Raw genomic sequence first — 20,148 nt, forward strand, 5'->3', positions numbered from 1 at the left:
TTTGCGCCGTATCGCGCTCAGAGCTGGGCAGAAAATGCAAACTGTGCTCTGCGAGCGGAGTTACCGCCGAGTTTACATTCCTCGAGGCTTCTGGAGCTGGGACGAGGCGAGGGAACTGCTCATTTCAGCCTCTTTTTTTTTCAGCTTTAAAACAGGGAAGTGGCTTTTTTGGGGGGGAGCAGATGGTGATTAAAAAAAAAAAAATAACATGAAAAAGTTCTAGAGGTTTTAAATTTAAAGAATTTTTCGTTTATTTTATAGACAGCTGGAATAAAATTACATCTGATTTCCATAAGGCCAATGGCTGTACTTGTGTCTGACATAACTCAGTAAATGTATGAATATATTTTATATATAAATATATATAAAATATATAAAATACAATACCCTGTGAATGTACAAATTAATGTCCAGTATCTTGGTATGCATGTGGTGGGTTTAACAGGCAGAGGAGATATGGGGGATGGATAAAATAAACCTCCCCTGTATCCAAAATCCCTGCTAAATTTGAGCTGAGCCCTTGTAAAAACAATCAGGCTCAGAGCACCCCCCTAAAAAAAAAAAACACGTATATATATAAAAAAGAGGGAGAAAATTATGGAATAAAAACTAGTGAAATGACTGAGTAGTTTGCTTTAATTTTATTTTTAAAATAGATAATAAATTATTTAGCATATTATTTATCACACTGAAACCATTTGAGCTCAAGGCAGACAGAGATTATGTTCCTGTTTGTTCAGGACTACGGAGCGTGCCGAAAAATCCAGGCACACGATGCACACTTCGGCCCTCAGCAAACTGAAAAAATATCTAATTTTTGTTGCCTTCCTATAGAAAAATATGGTTATTTGAAAGGATTAAGAGATTAAAGGATTACTCAATAACAAGGGTTAAAAATCCAGGGCCAGACACAAAAGGGGTCGATAGAAATGAAGGAATCGCTCTCCCCCCCCCACGAGCCTTTCACCACTCCCAGACCAAAGCCAGTGCCCGGGTCGCTGCCAACTTTTGAGTGGGACTGGGGAGGGGGCAAAGCAGCTCGTGGCTTTAAGGGATGGGGGAGGAATCCGGGGGTGCTCCTGGGGAAGGGGCAAAGGGAAGGCTGGGGAGAACACGAGAGCAGGGGGGGGACAGGGATGGGTGGGTGGGGAACCCTGGAGAGGATGAAGGGGCAGGGATGGAGGATGCTCGAGAGGGCTGGAGCCGGGGGGGGGTCTGCCCCCAGGGACAGGGGGGCGGCAGGGAGGGTGACCAGGGCAGGTGTCTGCACCGGGGTGGGGGTGGCGGGGGGGCGACACGGGGAGGCTTCTGCCTCCGGGAACAGAGGTGGCAGGGGGTGACCACCGGGGTGTCCGCACCGGGGGGACTGGGGTGACCAGGGGGGCGTCCGCAGCGGGGGTGGTGAGGTGTGTCCGTGGGGCGCGGGGGTGTCCGTGTGCCGGGGATGGGGGTGAGGTTCAGTCTCCGCGGGGCGGGGGATGCCCGGGCCGGGGGCTGGCAGCCAGGGCTGAGCGGGGCCGGAGGTGCCCGAGGGATGCCCGGGCCGGGGGCGGGCGGAGGGCCCGGCGCTGCCCGCGGCTCCTCCCCGCGCTGCGGTAGCTCCGCACCGGGGCCGCGCCCCCCCCCCCGCCCCCACCCGCGCCGGGCAGGGCCGGAGGGGCGGCCCCGCAGGCAGCCGGGCCGGGGGGGCCCGCCCCGCACCCCCCGCCACCTACCCGCACCATCCGGGGGCCGCCGTCGCGCTGCCGGGCGAGCGGGGCCGGAGCCTTCCTCCTCCTCCTCCACCTCCTTCTCTCCCTCCTCCTCCTCCTCCTCCCTCCCCGCCCCCGCACCGGGAGCGTCCCCGCCGCAACGCCGCCGGTGCCCCGGGCGAGGGGAGGAGGCAGAGGAGGAGGAGGAGGCGGGGGCGGCGGCGATGGGGCCGGGGCGCTGCGGGCTGCGAGGAGGAGCCGTGCCCGGCCGGAGTGGGGCTGCGCCGGGGGGGCGCGGGGGGGATGCCCGTGCTTCTCTGCCGTAGGCGCCGCCCGCCCGCCCCGCTCCCGGGCTTTATTTTAATTTTTTTTAAATTTATATTTTTTTAATTTTTAGATTTCTTTTTTTTTTTTTTCCCCGCTTGCCTTCCAAAAATACCTATCGCACCCCTCCTCGCCATCCCCCAGCCCCGCCACCCCCGCAGCGCACAAGGCCGGGCCGGGCGCGGGCTCCGCGCTCCCGTCACCGCCGCCCCGCGCCCCCCGCCCCGCAGCCCGGCCCCCGCCCGGAGCATGGCCACGGAACCGGAGCGAGGGTGACCGCCCGCGGGGGACACTGTGCTGTGCCGCTGGCCTCGGAGGACTTTTACTATAATTATCATCATTGTTATTATTATTATTATTATTGGGTTTTTAATTTTTTAATTCTTTCGCGGGGCAGCGGTTTTTTCCTCCTCCTTCGGCGCGGTGGAAAACACACGTTTTAGACCAAAATCCCAAACCAGCCCATCCATCCTCTTTGCTTTGCGCTTCGCAGCAACTTGGAGCCCGTTAATTGCACTTGGCGATGGTAGGTCCCATGACACTTTCGTTTTCTCTTCTACTTCCCCCTCTCCCCTTCACCCCCCCGTGTGCGCGTGTTTGCGGGTGCCCCCACGAGCAAAAGTTGCTGCCGGGGAGGGGGCGGCGGGGCGAGTTTAATACGGTGTCGGGGCGGGGGGGCGCGGGGCGGCGGGGGCGGGCAGGGGGAAGCTGCCGCCGTCTCTCCTCCCCCTGCCCACCCGCCCCGCGGTACCGGGGGGCGGAGGCGGCGGCGGGAGCCGCCCGGCGGGGGGGGCGCGGCGCGGCGCGGGGGGGGGCTCCGCAGCCAGCGGAGGGCTGGATGGAGCTGAAAATGGCCGCTAAAAAAGGGGCGGAGAGGCCGCCAGCCGCACCGACTTGAACTTGGAAGTGACGCCCGGGAGGGTCGCGCTCAAGTCCGCGCTGCGCGGCGTCGTCCTGCCCGTACCGGTGCGGGAGAGAGGAATTACCTTCCTCGATGCGAGAATAAAAGCATTTCCCCCGGGCCCGCTGTGCGGGACTTCGTCCGCTTCTCCTCCCGCCAGGCCACGGCGGGAGCGCGGCGGCGCGGCCCGAGCCGCCCCGGGAGGATGCGGGAAGCGGGGCCCGCCCGGCCAAGTTTGTGCGGAGCCGCCGCATCCCGGGGGGACGGGATTGTCCCTGCGGGAGGAGAGTGCGGGATGAACCCCAGCCCCGGGCGGGGATGGGCCGCGGGGGCCGGCAGAAGTTGAGAGTGAAAATCAGTTGTGCGGGAGAGGCGCTGCGGGGGCTCGTCCCCGCAGAGGAAAGAAAGAAAAAAACCCCAAAAAAAACCAACAACAACAAAAAAAAACCAAAAAAAAGCGGTTTTCTTATTTTTGGGGGGGAGAGAGGTAGCGCTGGAGCCGCGGCCCCGCGCCGGGAGCGGCCGCGCTGCGGGTCAGGTCCCTGAAGGGAGCGGCGATCCCCGGTGCGGGAGGGGAGCGGCCCCCCCGGGCCGGGAGGTGCCCGGGGATCCCCTTTGTGCTCCGCCGTGGCGCTCCCCGCGCGCTCTCTAATTAGCGTCATTAGCGCCCGCGATCCGCCAGGGCCGGGGGGTTGCGGAGTGAGAACTTGCGGTTTGGAGTTTGCCGGGTGCAGGCTCCGCTTTTTTCATCTCCCGCTCTCTTTGTGCGGGGGGGGTTGCGGGGCTCCCCGGGATGAGGAGGGGGTGCAGGGCTGCCCGTGGCGCTCTCTCCCCCCGCGGCACCGTGCTGCTGCCGGTACCTCAATAACGCGGGGGGGGAATGAAGCGTGTCCGCGGGATGAGCGGAATGCGGCGGGGGCAGCGCGGGGCCGGCGGGGCTGGGTGCGGGCAGTAACACCGCTACCACCCCCCCCGCGCCGGGGCCGCTGCCCAGAAGTTGCACATGAATCTGCAGGGTTTTTTCTCTCCCATCTCTGGATTGGGTCCGTTTAATTTAAAAAAAAAAAAAAAATCAAAAATCAAACCCCAAAAACACCCAAAGCCGGGCGCGCTCGGTGTGGCTGCGCCAGGGCGAGGGGGGAATTCGCCGTCCCGAGGGGGCCCCGTCCCTCCCCCAACCCCCCCTGCCCCGCAGCACCTCGGCCCTGCGAGCCAAAGGGGGTTCCTACATCTTTAAATGGGATGTAATATTTTGGGATGGGCTTTTTTCATAACGTCACTTCATTCCTCGCTCTTTTTTTTTTTTCTTTTTTTTTTTTTTTTTTTTTTTTTTTCATTTTCTCATTCTTTCTTTCCTCTCTCTCTCTCCGCTGCCCGGGTCTCGGATGGAGCCGCTTCCCTTCTAACTTCCCCGCCGCCCGTGCCTGCAGGCTGGGTGCGGACCCCCGACCCCCACCCCGGGGCGAGGATGACCCTTCTGCCTCTTTAAACCTCCCCCCCAGCAGCCCCAAACAAACAACAACAACCAAAAAAACAGCGCTTTATTTTCCAAGGGGGGGTAATTTTGCCTTTTATTTTTAATTTTTTTTTAAGGGTTTGTTTTGGTTTGGGTTTTTTTGGGTTTTTTTTTTTTTTTTTTTGTTTTTTTGGTTTTTTTGTAGTTTTTTTTTTTTGGCGGGGGGGTGGAAGTTGGAATCTTTTTATTTCCTCCTCGGCCCCCCCTCCCGCGGGGCCGCCCCCCCGTGCACGGCTCCCACCCCCGGGGCCCCGCAGAGCCGCTCCGGAGGAGAGAGAGAGAAAAAACGCCCGGACTGCTCCAGCCTCCGAAATGACTCAGTAACTTTTACGCCTCGAGTCTCAGCCCTGCAATTAGGCACTTTCCCAGCACGGCTCGGGATGTATTCGTCTCCTCTCTGCCTGACCCAGGTAACCGGGACCCCCCCGCGTCTCCCCCACCCCAATTTGCTCCTTTCGCCGCAACAGTCTGGAACAGTTGCAATACAAAAAAAAAAAAAAAAAAAAAGGAAAAAAGAAAAGAAAAAAGAAAAAAAAAGAAAGAAAACCCAAGAAAATGCAACACCCCCTCCCTAAAAATAATCATAGCAGAGAAAGGCGGGTTGAGGCCGTGCAGGGCTGCTCAGAGGAGCCGCTTTCCCTGCTTGTCCCCCTCCCTCGCCTTTTGCAGGGTTTTTTTCTGGTGTTTCTGGTGCTTTTTGGGTTTTTTCAGCCTTCACTTTCACTTGGGGCGTGGGGGGGTTGGAAGACTGCGTTGTGGTTTGGGTTTTATTTTTTGTTTGCTGCGCCCAGAGGTGGGTGGTGCAGGGAAGCCGCCGGCTTTGGGGGTGAAGGGGGACACCGGGGGGTGCAGGGGGTCCTCGGTGGGTTCGGGGAGCCTGGGGGGGGCTCGGCGTTGCAGGCTCGGGCTCGGCCGTTCTGCCTCTTGCGTCGCGTGAAACTTTTCCCTTTCCCCCCTCCCAGCCGAGCTGCACATGGTGGGCTGCAAGGGCCGGGGGGGGCACGGGCATTTTGTTCTAAATCCTCCAACTTTGGGACAATGTGCACCCGGCCGTGCCACGCTGCGCTGGCGGCTGAGAGGGAAAGGGGGGGTCGTGCACGGCAGGATGTGGGGGCCACCCTCAGTATCCGAGACCAGGGGCGACGCCAGTCCCTGTCGGGGTGACGAGGGGCAGCCCCGAGCCGTGCGTGGGGACACCGGTGTCACCCCAGGCCACGCCGCTGGCACGCGGCAGGGTGGCTGTGCCTGGGCCCAAAGCGGGGCGTCCCCGAAATCCACCCCCGGCAGCCGCTACGGCCACAGGGGGGAGATTCAGGAACCCCCCCTTGCCCACAGCACGACCACTGCGGCTCTGCCTTTGCATAGTGCTTATTGATCGCTGATATTTATTTAATTATTGAGCAGGCAGCTTTCCCCGCCTCGGAACCTGTTCCCTGCTGGCAGCCGCTGCCCGCTCCGGGCCCGGCCTCGTGCTGCACCCCACGGGGGCTCTGCTGTGGGGCGGGGGTGCTGCTGCAGGACCCCCCTGCCCGTGCCAGGCTCCCTCCTGCCAGACCCCCTCCCTCGGGTCGCAGCTCCGGGCTGCCTCTGCCTCTGCCTCGGGGTTCGCTGCCCGTGGGGGTCCGGGGATCCCCTCGTGGCGCTGGGCGGGGGCCGGGGCCGGCTCTCCCCAGCCGCAGCGTGAAGCTGCTGAGGACACGGGCAGGGTGGGCAGCACCAGGACTGCTCATGACCCTGAGGTGGTGCTCCCTGTCGTGTGGTTGACTTGGCAAGGGTCACGCCTCAATCTGGCTTATTTACTTCTCTTTCTTTCATTTTCTTTTCTTTTCTTTTTTTTTTCTTAACTATTTTTTTTCTTTTTCCATTTTTATTTGTACTTTTTTCCCCCTTCTTATTTTTCTTTTTAATTTTTCCCTTGCTTTTTTTTTCTTGCTTGCTTGCTTTCTCGCATTTTTCTCTTTTTTCTTTTTTTCCCCCCTTTTTTTCTTTCTTTTTTTCTCTTTCCTTGCCATCCCTGACTCCATCCCTCCCAGGGGTCCCGCCACTTCCCGACCCTCCCAGTCTCCAGCTGGTGCTGGGTTGGCAGCGCCTGTTGTTGCCAGCTCACAGTGCTGGTGTGATGTGGGAAGCCGTGCGGTCGCTGGCCGGGCCGGGGCTGGCAGGAGCTCTTCTCACAAACCCGGGCTGTTCCCAGCACTCCTGGCCCACGGAGGGGAGCTGGTTTTTACCCCGCGGATCCTCTGCCCCACTGCCTGGGCACGGGGAAGGCTCTGGTGTCCTCCCCCTTACCCTGACACAGCCTCAGCTCCGATCCTGCCCGGCTCGGATGGGACCAGCCATCGGCCCCCACCGCCAGCCCAGCCCTTGCCGTTGCCGTTCCCAGCCATTCGCGTTGCCATTCCCGTTGCCGTTCCCATCCCACCCGCTCGGCGGTCAGGCTCTCCCGGGCTCGGGAGCTGCGGATGGTGATGTGGATACATTGGAACGTGCGCGGGAGCCGCCCTGCCTTGGCCTTTGCGCATCTCCCACCAGCAGCGCTGGCAGCCCCAGCAGCCCGGCACGGCCGCTGCGACCGGGGACCCCTCCGGCAGCCGCCCTTCCCCGCCGGAACAGGCCCGAGCTGGAGAGCCCAGCGGCACCAAAATAGCCCTGGCAAAGGCATCGCCCGTCAACCGCTCCTGGCCACGGCCTCGGCCGTGTCTCCCGTCAAGGCGAGAGGGTGGCTTTGTGCCCTCCCCAGCTCTGTGTCCGTGCCCGGGGACTTCCTCCCGCTTCCGCAGCTCACCTCTGTCCCCCCTCGGGGACAGGCCGGGAAGTCAAGAGGGAGCTGCCTGGATTAGCAGGGAAGCAGCACCGGAACCGCCGCCACGCACGAGGCCTCACCCTGCCCACGGGGAAGCGGGGCGGGAGGTGGGGGTTGTCCGGCTGCCCAGGCTCCAAAATAACCCTGGAGCTGAGCACCTGCCAGGGACCTGCACGTGTGTCCCCTTGGGAGCTGCTGCCGAGAAGCCGAAGGGATTTCCAAAGCCGGTTATCCCTGTCTCCTGGATCCGTACTGGGAGGAGATTTGGGATACCTCTGGTGGGGGGGATATTGCAAATTTTATGACTGGTGATGCTCCTACACCTCTGGCTCGTGCCTGGTACCCGGCAGTGCCCCCAGCACACCCCCAGCCCCCCACCCTGGTACCTGGAGGATGGGAATGAAGTGAAATGGGTGCCATCCTCCAAGGCAGCTGCAGTGTTGGAAGCCAGGCATCCCACCAGGGTCTGGTCAGGGACCCTCTTCCCTCTCCCAGGCTCCATGCTAGGGGTGCAGAGCTGATTTTGAGATGGCAGAAGCGATGCACCGGCACTGCCCGACTGAGGGCCAGTGGCCAGGCACGGACCTCCGTGTGTGCCACAGTCAGTGGCTCAGGATCCGAGGGGCGCTGGGGAACGCCTGGCTAAGCTGGCCTGGCACAAACCTCAGTATCAGCGAACGGGCACGGTTCGGGGCCTGGGGGGTGGAGTTGGGCTGCCAGAAGCATTGTGGCCACGTGGCACGGTCACAGCCACATCTCCAGGCATCCGAGGGGATCCCACCTCTCCCCGGCCACGGCCGGGCTCCGCACATCACTCAGCTGCCGCCGCTGCTGCAGGCACGTGGCTGGAGCAGGGAGCTGCCTGCTGGGCTCATCTCATGGGGCATCCTTTGGCAAGCCCCCTTCCCAAAAGCGCCGGGGCTGCTCAGCACCCCTACACCAGTAGCTCCGGAGAACTGGTTTCCAGCCGGGAGCTCAGATCGGCTGCCAAAGGATGGGAGCAGCAAGCCGGGCATGGCGGGGGAAGAGAGGGAAGGTTGCAACACACTTTCAATTCTCCCATCTGCTGAGTATTGTTTGGGAAAAACAATGAGGCTGTTCTTTAAATGCAACCTTCGGGAGATCCTCGCTTTCCCTGCGGCGCCCGCCGCGCCGTGCCCGCCTGCCCTGGCGAGCCCTGCCCCGCTGCTCACGCCCGCTGCTCCTGCCTGATCCCATCTTAAATCCTCACCCGGGAAAAACAGATCCTGTTTTCACTGAGGTTTCTGATGCTGGATCGGAGGGCCGGAGTGGGCATGCAGGGAGGCGGACAGGATCAAGCCAGCAGCATGAGGGGCTTCTGGCCGGCGCTCACGCTGTGCCGCTCTCCCCCTCATCACCTTGAACTTGTCTGGGGCCTGGTGCAGCCGCCCTTTTTCGAGCTACCTGTCGATTTCTCCCCTCCCTGGGCAGCTTTACCCTGCCCACGGTTCCCTCCCTGACTGTGGTTCAGGTCCCTCAGTTCCTTCCGTAGCGGGGCAGGGAGCGATCCCACCGTGTGCCCAGCGGTGCGGGTGTGCGCACGCCTTTGCAGACTGCTGAACAAAGCCCAGCTGTCAGAGCCCAGAGCACTGCCCGGAGCTCTTGGAGCAATTGGGAACAGCTCCCTTTGGTGCTTTTCTATTCCCCTGAGCGTGGTGGGGCTGGGGATGGATGCTGGGAGCTGTAGCCTGATTCTGTTTTGACCCGGCGGTTTTCCCCCCTTGCAGGGGTGGCTGTAGCATGGACGGTGTGGCCAGGGCAGTACTGGCGTGGCAGGGTTCGTTGGGCAGAGGAACCATGGCAAGGGCTGGCCCAGCCAGCCCTTATCAAGGCATAGCAAAGAGCGAGAAAGGCGGCTCCCGAGGAGCCCTGGGCAGCCCTGGAATGGGGAGCTCAAGGACCCAGGGGAGAACTGCCACGGTGGCACCGAAGGATCCATCCTGACCCAGGGCTGTGCACGGCAAGAAGGGCCTGAATAGGGATTTGGGACTCACAGGGAAAGCGAGGGTCAGTGTCTCCCGCCTTTGGAGGTGGTGGAGGCAGGCCCCTGCCAGGCAGGGCTCTCTGGGAATGGCCTCAGGGACAAGGACTGCTTGTCTGCTCACCCTCCTTCCTTGCCCGATGGTGCCTGTGCCAACCATCCCTGGACACATCTCTGCAGCCCAAGGGGTGCCCATTTCTCCCCATCACTCCCATTGTGCCTGCACCTGTTCTAGCCACACGCCAAGCCCTTGGTGGCAGGATGGGGATGGTGATGGTGATAGGGAGCATCCCCAGAGTCCCTCATTGAAGGGGAAGCAGGAGAGTTGTCGGGGAGATAAAATCCCCTCCCTGAGAAGCTGGCATGCTGCCTGCCACCCCCGTCCGAGCTGTGGCTCCTCTGTGCAGGAATGGCCATGCCGGCACAAAGCATCTCCGAGGGGGCTGGCTGCCCGTGGGAGGGGGCTGGGGGGACTGCTGTCCCCATCAGTCCTTGCACCCAAGTTGGGAAGTGCAGGCAGGGCCCTGGGGTGGCAGGGATGTGCTCTTTAGGGACCCATGGGGAGAGGATTTCTCCCACAGAACCTGGGGTGTGCCGGGCAGGTTGAGGCAGAGTGGCAAAGGCGATGGGAGCAGCCAGGGCATCAGTGGGTGCCGAGCCCTGCCAGAATCATGTGGCACCACTAGTGACGTCCATACGGCATGGCTGGTGGGGCTGAGTCTGAGTGGGGCATCCTTTCATGGTGGGCCAGGAGTGCCCAGTGCCAAATCCTCATGGATTTTCGGCACCAAGATGCTTTTGGATCCACCAAATTGGTGCAGGCAAAAGCCTGAGCTTAGCCTCCCTCCCTGCCGTGGTAGCCAGACACCCTGAGATCCCACCCTCCAGAGGGGTACACAGACCCCTGGGACGTGCCAGCTGCAGGGAGGGGATGCACAGGGTACCCCCGGGCATCCCGGGGCCTGGCTCACACCCGGGCAGGCGGCTGAGTTCACCATCCGTCACGTCGGCCCTGGGCAGGCATCCCCCGCGGCCGGGCGCTCTGTGCCAGCTTGGCCAGGACCCAACGCCCTGCGCCAGCCGCCAAGACCCGGAGCTTCCCAAGTCCTGGAGAGGAGCTGGGAAAGGATCCCGTGGCTCAGGTGCGGCAGCGCTCACGCGCTGGGGGACCTGGGGCCAGCCACTGCCAAGGATTGATTTCTCGGTTAACTCACCACTGCTCTAAAAGCGCATTAATCCTCCTTCCCCGGCCAGCAGCCAGCACTGAGCAGCATTTTGGGCAAAATCCCCAGGTCTGGGCTTCAGACTGCCTGCCGTGGACGCTGCCCTCCCCATCACCGCCACCACTCCAGCAGCATTGCCTGGCATGGGAATACTGGGATTGGACCCTCCTGCTGACCCCTCTTCCCTGGGAGTTTATTTACCATAACCAAGTGGATTTTTTTTTTTTGTAACTGGGAGGTTTATTTTGTTTTTTAGGACGGCTTTCACTCTCCTTGCAAAGGGCCCCTGCATTCCCTTCACGGGGAAATGGTATTTGACCGACCGGCTGTTGTCCAAAAAACCCCCCAACATGTTTCTGATCATGAAAAACCAAGAAATATTTTTGCTTTCAAAGGAAAAAAAAAAAAAAAAAGAAGCCCGTGAGAGAGAAATGTTGATTTTCCACCCAGACTTTTCCCCTTTCCCCAAACCATCCCGAAAAAGAGAGGCACCGCTGCTCCCTCCCCGCCCCAGGATGCTATCCTGGGGGTACGGTCCCACCAGGGGCACGGTGGATGTAACCCAGGGTTTATCTGGGTGCTGATGGGTGGTGGCAACGCCAAGCGTGTGCCCCCCGCTCTGCTCAGACCCCCTTTTCCAGGTGCTCCCACATCGCACAGGCACGTGGGGCTGCCGGGAGGACAGCGAGAGCCGGTGACCTGGCGGCTGTCCCCAGGGAGCCACCCATCACTGTGTGCTGCAGAGCCGCCAGCCCGCCTCGCCCCGCTGCCACAGGCGGCGAGGCCGCTCGGTCCCACGGTCGCCTGGCGGGAGCTGTGATGTGCCGGATCCTGCACCCCCTCCCGCCGTCCCTGGCTGCTGCCCAGCGATTTGGGAAAGCGAGACGGGGCAGGCTGAAATGTGACCCCCGCCACGCTGCGCCGCAAAATCTCCTTTAGTAACCTGTGCGCCAGGGCAGCGAGAGCGCGGCGTGAATACCAATGAGGGGAAAAGTGCCGAGTAAAGAGTTTTTGATGGAAATGGCATCGCATGAGAAAGAGAGCGGGAGCGAGCGGGCGAGTGCGCGCCCGGAGCCTGTGCTGTGCCAGTGGGGCACACACGTGTGCGCACCTGTGGCCCGCGAGGTTGGAGCTGAGCGTGCCAGGGTGCCAGGGTCGTGCCACCCCGGCGAGCACGAGGGAGATGGGAATGGGGGTGATGAGCAGAGGGGGCTGCGGAGCAGCAGTTGAGGGGACACGTGCTAAGGGGTTGCCAGGGGCAGCGTGTCCGTGGGGTCCGGCGCACTTGGTGGCACTTGGTGGCCACAGGGAACGGCTCCCGTCCCGGCGCAGGGCGCTGCTGATCAAAGGCGCAGGCGGGGAGGGAGCGGGCCTGTGTGAGCAGCGCCCTGGCCGAGCGCCACCCCACCTTCCCGCTCCGCTCCCCCGGGAGTTTGTTAAACAAATTTCTCTAATTGCACAAGCCAAGGAGCTTGTTGGAGAAAAAAGCCGGGGAAATTCCCCTCCTCTGGGCCACCCCTTCCCTGCTTTCCCCGGGGCAGCGGGTGCAGATCGAGCAGGTCCTCCCCACGACCCCCGGCTCTGCGGGAGGCTGTGACCCCGACGCCTGCGGGGAGCAGCTGCGGGGTGTCCTCATGTCACCCCTGCCTACGCAAGGACGTCCCCTGCTCGACCTCTTCTCAGCCGGGTCACACACATTCCCTCCCGTCCAGCCCCCGGGGTCAGACCCTGTCACCTAAGGCGGTGACACCCAGCACCGCCGTCTGCCCTTCCCGGCTGGCGTTCTCCATCGCTTGGCTGAGCACCCCTGGAAACGGCCTTTGTGAGCCTCTCGTGGGCAGCCCCTGACATCGAATCCCGTCGGATTAGCGAACGTACGGGATAAAGCCTCGGCTTGGCGGCAGTTCTGTGCCGGGTGGGGGCTGAGGCGGTGGCCCTGCCAAGAAGGGACGATGTGCGGCCGGGTCCTGCCCCGGCTCTCGCTGAGGTCATGGCTATAGATAGCCCGGGAGGGCGCAGTGCCGAGGGCAGGATCCTCGTGCCCTTGCCAGCTGCACCGAGAGCCCTGTGGGCACCCGCTGCCTGGGAGGAGACGCTGCCAGGGCACTGGGGGTTGCTGATGGACGGGTTGGCTGGGTCAGCCACTGGTCATCGCCAAGTGACAATCTGGTGCTGCAGGGTGTGACCCTGCACCTGCAGGGATGCTCAGACCCAGCTGCTGTCCACCCTCCATGAGTGGTGAGTGGGGTCCTACAGCCTCCATTGACCTGGGGTGGCCTTTTCTGCTGCTTCCCACCATGTTTCTTTCTTCCCCTGCTCCCAAGCAAATGCCAGGCTGGGGCACCCTCACCCCCAGGGTGCACCCATGGCTGCAAGGCTGCTGGGTCGGGGAATGCAGGTCCAGGCTTTGCCCCCTCCAGCCACCCAGTGTGGGTGCAGCTCAGCTCCCCATAAAGCCAGGCAGGCGTGTGCCCAGGGTGCCCCCACCAGCCCCATGGGGCTCTGGAGCGCCGGGGTGGCTGGGAAAGGCGTTGTTGATGAGGGCACTAAAAATAGAGTGGGACTGGGATCTTAATGGGACTTTGTGGGAAACCTGGAAACATTTTCTCATCCCCATAAATGAGTCCAGATGCATTAACGATGACTGCATCGCATCCTGAGGTACCGCCGGAGGGAACCGGGATGCGCTCACCAGTTTCCTTGCCTTGTGGTGGGGAATTGGTTGGAGAGAGGAGTCACCGGCAGCAGCCGGGGCCGAGCTGTGTCTGCTGTGTCCCGTGTGGGGACAGGAGTTTGCCCAGTGTCACCTTGGTGAGGACCTCAGACCCAATGCCAGGGTCTCTGTTACCAGCGCCCGTGGGCACTCACAGCTCTGTGTGTGACAGGCAGCGTGCGATGTGTACGGGTTGCTCATGGCACCATGGTTCTGTGAGCTTTGTGGAGCCCCCCCAGGCCCTGAGATGGCCAGGGGCAGAGGGTGAGGTGATGCAGGAGGACTCCCAGTGCCAGGGCCAGTGGTGTTGGTACGCTGGTACCCCAGTGTGCCCTGTGGTGGCATCGAGCTGGTGGGATCCGGCCTGTTGAGGGGTTTTTCCTGTTCCGTCGTGGAGTTGTGACAGAGGTATTGGCTCCCAAAGCGCCCGACCCCACTGAGGGACCTTGGACTCCCCTAGAGGATGGCTCAGGTCCAGCCTGGGCAAGTAGCCCAGGGCGGGTGGCTGTTGGAGCCCACGTCACGAGGCAGGTTGGCACGGCCGTCTCCGCGGTACGGCAGTGTCACTTAGCGGTTACGGCGGCACCAGGGAGGCAAGGGCAGTCCTGCCCTGGGCCTCAGTTTATATCCAGGTGGGGAACAGCAGCCAGCACGGGGGGAGGGCAGTAGCCCCCTGCCCAGCCCAGGCTGCTGACCCATCACATGGGGGCACAAGGGGACGGGCCACAGCCAGCAGCCTCTGCACCGGGCACCAGCGGAGCCCAGCGTCCCGAACAGAGTCCCTTTGTGCAGGTCAGCCCCCACCCACTTCTGTCGCTTGGGAGGCATCCAAAACCCTCCTGAAATAGGACCCAGCCGGGCTCAGCCTTTGAATCTCCCCAGGAAGGCTCTGCTGAGCTGCCGAAAGCAGATGAACATCCCCCTTCCACCCTGTTGAACCAGTCCCATACTTCAGTGCTCAGCGTGCAGGGCCTGGCCAGGCTCAGAGCTGACCCTTTGGGGACACGCCCAGCCCCTTTGATCTCCAGGCACCACCCCATGCCTCAGTTTCTCCGTCTCTCTGTGGAGGGTCCTGGCAGGTTGTCCCAAACACCCAGGGAACCGATGAGGTGCTGGAGGAGGAGCTGAGCCCTTGGCACATCCTTGGCACAGCAGAGGCGCCGAGGCTGTGGGGGGGCGTATGAACTCTTCACCTCCAGGGCCCTGGGGTGGCCGATCCTCCTGCAAGGTCGCCGATTCTGCGGCAAAAGGCCGGGGCTATTTTTAACCACTGACTTGCTCCAGGGATTGGATTTGCAGCGGAGTGAGCCCTGCAAACTCATCACGGCACTGCCCGTCAAGGGGTGCAGAGATACCCCCAAGCACCAATCCTGCCGAGCAGGCACCCCCAGGAGGGATCTGGGGAAACCTCTCTGCACCCCTACACCTTTAATGGTGCACAATCGGGGGGAATTAACCCCCCTCAAAAGGGTCAGGACAAAGCAGGCAGAGCTAAAAATAAGTTGGGAGGGAAATAAAACCTCCTGCGTCAGGGGCTAAAGCCGGGCTCAGAGCCCTGGGCCTGGCCCGGGGGCCTGGAGAGACCCTTTCTGGTGGTGCTCCCTGCCCAGAGCAAATACGGTGCTACCAGCCCCAAGGCATCTCCTGCCTCAGTTTCCCTCTGTGCTCCTGGAGGCAAACTCCATCCCTGGGTCACATCCGGGCAGCTCCCAGGCTGAGACCCTGGGATTTGGGCAGTGTTAGCCCCCGCCATGTGCCAGGAGCAGGGATGGGGGGGACAGGCCACCCCCAGGGCCCCACACTGACGCAGGGCAGGGCGGAGGAGCTAGCAGTGCCAGGACCCGTTGGCAAAGTTTTTTTTTTCCCAGTTCCATAAAACATTTCCCTTCCTTGGAGCCCCGGGGGGGTTTCAGCTGGGAAGCCACGTGGCTCTGGTGCCGCTGGCCATGGGATGCTTCCCAGGACGAGGGGACATCTCCTGTGCAGCTTCCAGACCTGTCCCAGACCTCAGCAGTCACCATCGCATCCTGCCTCTTCTGTGGGCTGGCCTAGCAGGTGACATGCCTCAGTTTCCTTATTTTTGGAAAGGCAGCGCCTCACTCTGGGGGCAGGTGGGGCCACCCTGGGAAAGCGGCTGAGCCGTCGGCTCCCAAACTCCAAAGGGGAAGTGCAGAGATGGCGCACGGGGAAACTGAGGAACCTGGGAAGTCCAAGTGAGTCTCCAGGGAGGCAGCGAGTGCCTTTGGGCTCTCACACCGTCAAGCCTCCCTCCGCAAAACCCTCTTGGCTCCTTCACCAGCCAGTGCTAGCCATGTTGCTACTGGATACATCCCTGGGGTATCCGTACCCCTCCCTGCATGCTGGGCATGCTGCTCCATAGTTTGGAGTGCATTTAGGAAAGCCGGGGACCGGCAATGCCAGTTGTTGCCGGGGTGGGGGTGTACGCAGGCAGACCAGAGGCGGTGCTGGGCACGATGTCGGGGCACGTACCGTGCCGCCGGAGAAGCCCCCTCCGGCTCCATCCCACCTGGGCCACCCCCAGCTGCCGTCTGCAGAGCGGGCTGTGCTGGCTGGCGGGGGCCCAGGCAGCGCTGGCACCGGAGCCCGGGGCTGCCAAGAGAGCTGCTTTTCTTCCTGCTGTTTTCCAAAGCAACTGGCAGGTTCTCTGCCGCCGCGGCCTCCTGTGACCCGCGGCCTCGGCGCGCTCCCCGCGCCCCCGCTCGCAGCCGCAGCACCTGCGAGGGCGAGCACGGGCACCGCTCCTGCCCTGGCACGTAGGCACGGGCAGGTGGGCACCGGCCCGGCCCTCGAGGGCCGTGGGGACCTGTCTGCCCCGGGGATGCTCAGAGGACCAGGCGGGTGGTTTTGGGCAGCACCAGGTGTGGGGACTCCAGGGCGGCTCAGTGAGGGGTGGGTGGTCACTGTGATCCCGGGTGCGTGGTGAGCACCAGGGGCTGTACTCGCCCACCCATCCCCTCCTGGGCTGGGCCTGAGCGGGGCTGAACATCGCGACAGCAAATGAGGGGTGGGAGCCCCTGTCTGCCCCATCTCTGCTCCCCCTTCCACCAGAACGTGTAGTGGGAACAGCTCACCCACAGCCCCAGCCACGTGTGGATGTTGGCCGGGGGATGCTCTTGGCTCTGGGGTGAAAAAAGAAGCCACAGGCTCTGGAAGAGAAAAGCCGTGAGGAGGCTGCACCGTGTCCTGCCTTCACCTCCACCTGTGCCAGTGGTTCCAGCCAGATGCCCTGGGCACCACGAGGCTCTGTGCCGCGGCGTGGGCTGCAGAAGGGGTTTTGCAAGTGAGAGGCTGGATCAGCCAGGAGCTGGGGGCGGGGGGGGAACGTGGCTGTGACAGAGTGTTCTGCCCCACAGGCAGCTATGTCGTGGGGCCGGGTGTGCACAGGCAAGGGCTGCACAGCTCGTACCTGCCCTGGGAGCCTCAGCTGCCCCCGTGCCCCCTCGCTGCCCCCTCGCTGCCCCCTCGCTGCCCCCTCGCTGCCCCCGCCCCAGCGCAGCGCTGCCGCTCTCCCGGGCAGGAGGAACCGCGTTCCGATGTGGAGCAGGCCAGGACGCCCGGCCGCGCCACACCGGCGAGCAGCAAAAATTATGAATAAGCTCTTGTTAATAAATACTTTATGATGAATCCAAATAGATTTCCTCCTCTGGAGCAATTATTGTAAAATGGGCTCTAATAGGGTGCAGGGCGGCCCCGGGAAGGGCTGGGTGCCTTTCAGGGCCTAAGTGCCTCCTTCCATCCCCTCTAATGAGCACTTCCCAATCATTTGCATCTGTCTCGGCAACAGGTCTCATTACCAGGTTAACTCATTACCCAGAGCCGCTTCGGCGAACAGTTATAAGCGGCTACCAGAGGCTCAGGGCATCCGCGGGCTTTGGCGAGGGAAAGCAAATCCCCTCTGTACCCTTTTAAGGTACCGGGATTTTCAGGATTACCGCAACCCCTGTAGTCGCATCCTTCCCCCTACCCCGCCACGGCTTCCCGTGGGGCACGGAGCCCGCCGTCCGACTTGCCAGCCCCTGCCCGGGCTCGCAGGGCCGCGGGACCTGGCAGGAGCGGCGGCCGTGGGAGCCGGCAGCAGTTCGGAGGTGTGCGGCTGCTGGAGGGGCGGCTGAGCATCCTTTCGTAGAGTGAACCCTCTGTGGTCTCTGCAGGGCTGCGGTGCAGCGAGGTTGTCCCGCGTCGGGGATGGCATCCCGCTCCTCCCCACAACCGAGGCTGTGCTGGTGGGGAGCAAAATCAACTGCCGAGGTGTCTGACCCCTCCCGTCCCGCTCCTCCTCCTCCGCCCCTCACCCCAGCGCCTCCCCCGTGAAAACTGCTCGGGAATTTCCTGAGGAAACGTGGTTTTTTTTCTCATTGGAAAATTCAGGCTGTTTCACTGAGCCCGACCTGTTTGGGCAAGGCGCTGGAGCGGAGGATGCTCGGAGGGTGGCCAGCTCATGCCGCGGTGCCTGTGCCAGGTGCTGTGTCCCTGCGTGGCACGGAGCATCCCCTGTCCCCAGGGCGGGAGGCTCCAGGAGTGCGGAGCCCCAGCGCTGCCGAGCCGGTGGCAGAAGCACGGGAAGAGGCAGCGCCTCCGCTGTGCCCCTTCCTAATCCCTGGCGCTGCCAAACCCTGGGCTGCGGAGGAGTTAATCCTCCATGGCATGCCCAGCTCCACACAGAGTATCCCTCCCTCCTCTCACCAGCCACCGCAAGACAGAGCCGGGCCTGACCCGTGCCTCAGTTTCCCCTCACAGCACCTGGCATGGAAAGCTAGTGCTCCAGCAGCCCCTGGAAAGGGGGTGCAGGGGGGCCCGGAGCGGGGCCGGCAGCACCCGACGCAGGCGTGCTCCTGCCTGGGTTGCAGGGCTTTACAAGCCTGGGTTGGATGAGGCCCAAGCGCAGGCTCTGCTGCCAGATTCCCATCCGGAAATGCCCCGGGAGCAGCCTCGTCTGGGGTATTGCAGCACGTCTCTGCTTCCCAGCCCCGCAAAGGAAAAACAGCAGGAGAAACAATTAACCAGTCCTTTGCCGGCACTCGGGCTGCTGGATAAGGGGAACCCGGTGGGAATCTGGGCCCGGGACGGACAGACAGACGGTGCATCCCTGCCTTTGCCTTCCCAAGCGGATCCGGTGTGAAGCCGGCTGGTGCCAGCCGGGATGATGTGCCCGGCCGAGGGGCTCATAGGCTCCACGGTTGGGGACGGTCCCCGCGTCCTTTAGCGTGTCCCCTCAGCCCCCAACAGCAGCCGCTCCCGTGTGCTTGTCCTGCTGCCCCCCAGCCGCCCTCGCCTGCCCTGCTAAAGCGGCTTAACCGCGGCATCGCGGCGCGGGTTAAGCCGGGCGGGAGGGAAAGTTGGCCGGGGGCTCATTGGCTTTGGGTGCAGCTCCCGGCCCGCCGTAATCCCGGGGAAGTGTGGGGGGGGCTGCGATGGCTTCGGGGACACCGAGGGCCGCAGGGGCTTCTGCACGCAGCGGGTTTTTGGAGAGTCTCAGTTGTGGGTCCAAGTGAGAACTGCAAATTCTCGGCACCGTGGTGGGGCAGGGCACAGAAACTGGGGTTCGCTGCTGCCGTGCCGAGGCAGAGCACCGAGCACCCCCTGACCCCACAGTGAGCACAAGCAGCATCCAAGGGTGCTGCCTCACCCAACCCGGATAACCTGGTTCCTGCCACGCTTCCCTGCAGTGGTGCCTGGGGTGGCACTTCCCAAGCGGGAGAGCAGGGATAGGGACAATGGTGTCCCCCCGGCCCTGCGGCCAGCCCTGCCGCCGGCAGCCTGGGGAGGGTGGCGGGGCCAGGGGATGGCAGCAATTTGTCGGGCTCGTCTGAATAACCGGCCACCAAGGAAGATCAGCCGCCCACCGCCCTGGCCAAGTATTGTTTTTGGAACTCACTGCTGCTTTTTTCGGCTCCTGTCTTACTTTTCTTTGACCTTCTTCTCTGATTTAAGACACATGCCCAGCCCTTGCCCAGCTGCACTGAATTAGCGGCTGCTGCTGGGGAGGGAAGCGGGAACCAGACCCTGTGGCCGCCCCGGGAGCAGCCGGCAGGGCCAGGCTCCCCAGGCAGAGACGGCCCCTCCAGGCAAGGAGGGGTTCCTCTGGCAGGATGAATCCCCTGGCCAGGGACGGGGCCCCAAGGTTACGATGGGTTTGCCTGCCAGATTTGGGTCGCTATGGGTACAATGGGCTACCCAATAAGGGGGCAGTCCCCTGTCCCTTGTTGGGCACGGGAGGGACACCTGCGGGGCCACAGCTCTGGGTCCAGAGAGGGGCTGGTGGCCCCCAAAGACGGCAGGGTCTGTCCCATGAGGAAGGATCTGTGCTTGCAGTGACTTTTGTGGGGTTAGTGGGGCTGTTCCAGGGGCTGGGGCTGGCAGTTGCTGGTGCTGGGTTCAGAGACAATGAGGTCTGTACTGAGACATCTGTGCCAGGTCACAGCAGTCTGTGTAGGGGTCACTGGTTCAGGGGACACCCATGGCTGTGCCATGGGACCCATGCTGGCTGTTGTCAGGTTTTGTGCTGGGGGAGCAGATTTAGGGTTAATGGGACATGTCCTGGACTTGGGAACAAGTGGGAGTTAGCAGGGTCTGTATGGGGCTGGTCCTTGCTGGGAGCCTGTTTCAGGGGACATTGTTCCCTCCAGGCAGGGTCACTCTGGGACACAGCTGCTTCAGCCAGGGAATGGCATCACTGCTCTGGGATGAGTGGGGCCAGATCTGAGCACTCACCCCATCCCACAGCCACAGCTCTGTCCTTTCCCAGCTCCTGCCCATGGCCACCTCCTCACCTCAGAGCAGCACTTGCCCTTGGCACCCTCCGCAGGCTTGACTCTGTGGCATGGCAGTGACAGTTGTCACCAGCCACCCCCCTCTCAGCCCTGACACCCTGTAGCAGGAACCCAACTGAGCTCCTTCCTCCTTCTCTTCCTCCTCTTTGTCCTCCCCACAGACATGAGGGACCCCAAGAGCCAA

General features: G+C 62.3%; 1 protein-coding gene across 4 annotated transcripts in view; it reads left to right on the top strand.

Moving 5' to 3' along the window:
* The first annotated feature begins 2,239 nt into the window (after nucleotides 1-2,239).
* The window catches only part of NFIC (nuclear factor I C), a 44,260-nt gene continuing 26,351 nt past the window's right edge, over nucleotides 2,240-20,148 (top strand). For 2 of the 4 annotated variants that reach the window (XM_014260056.2, XM_014260057.2), the window contains exon 1: nucleotides 4,671-4,842. In XM_014260056.2, the coding sequence (XP_014115531.1) occupies nucleotides 4,813-4,842 (30 nt within the window). In that variant the 5' untranslated portion in view covers nucleotides 4,671-4,812. Of the gene's footprint in view, nucleotides 2,542-4,668; nucleotides 4,843-20,148 lie in introns of those variants that run through there. The other 2 variants (XM_014260054.2, XM_005531344.3) reach the window with 2 other exon arrangements.

Source organism: Pseudopodoces humilis, chromosome 28 (genome assembly GCF_049639895.1).
Source record: "Pseudopodoces humilis isolate 2021_Gansu_Grassland_sample_001 chromosome 28, ASM4963989v1, whole genome shotgun sequence".
NCBI classification, from domain to species: domain Eukaryota; kingdom Metazoa; phylum Chordata; class Aves; order Passeriformes; family Paridae; genus Pseudopodoces; species Pseudopodoces humilis.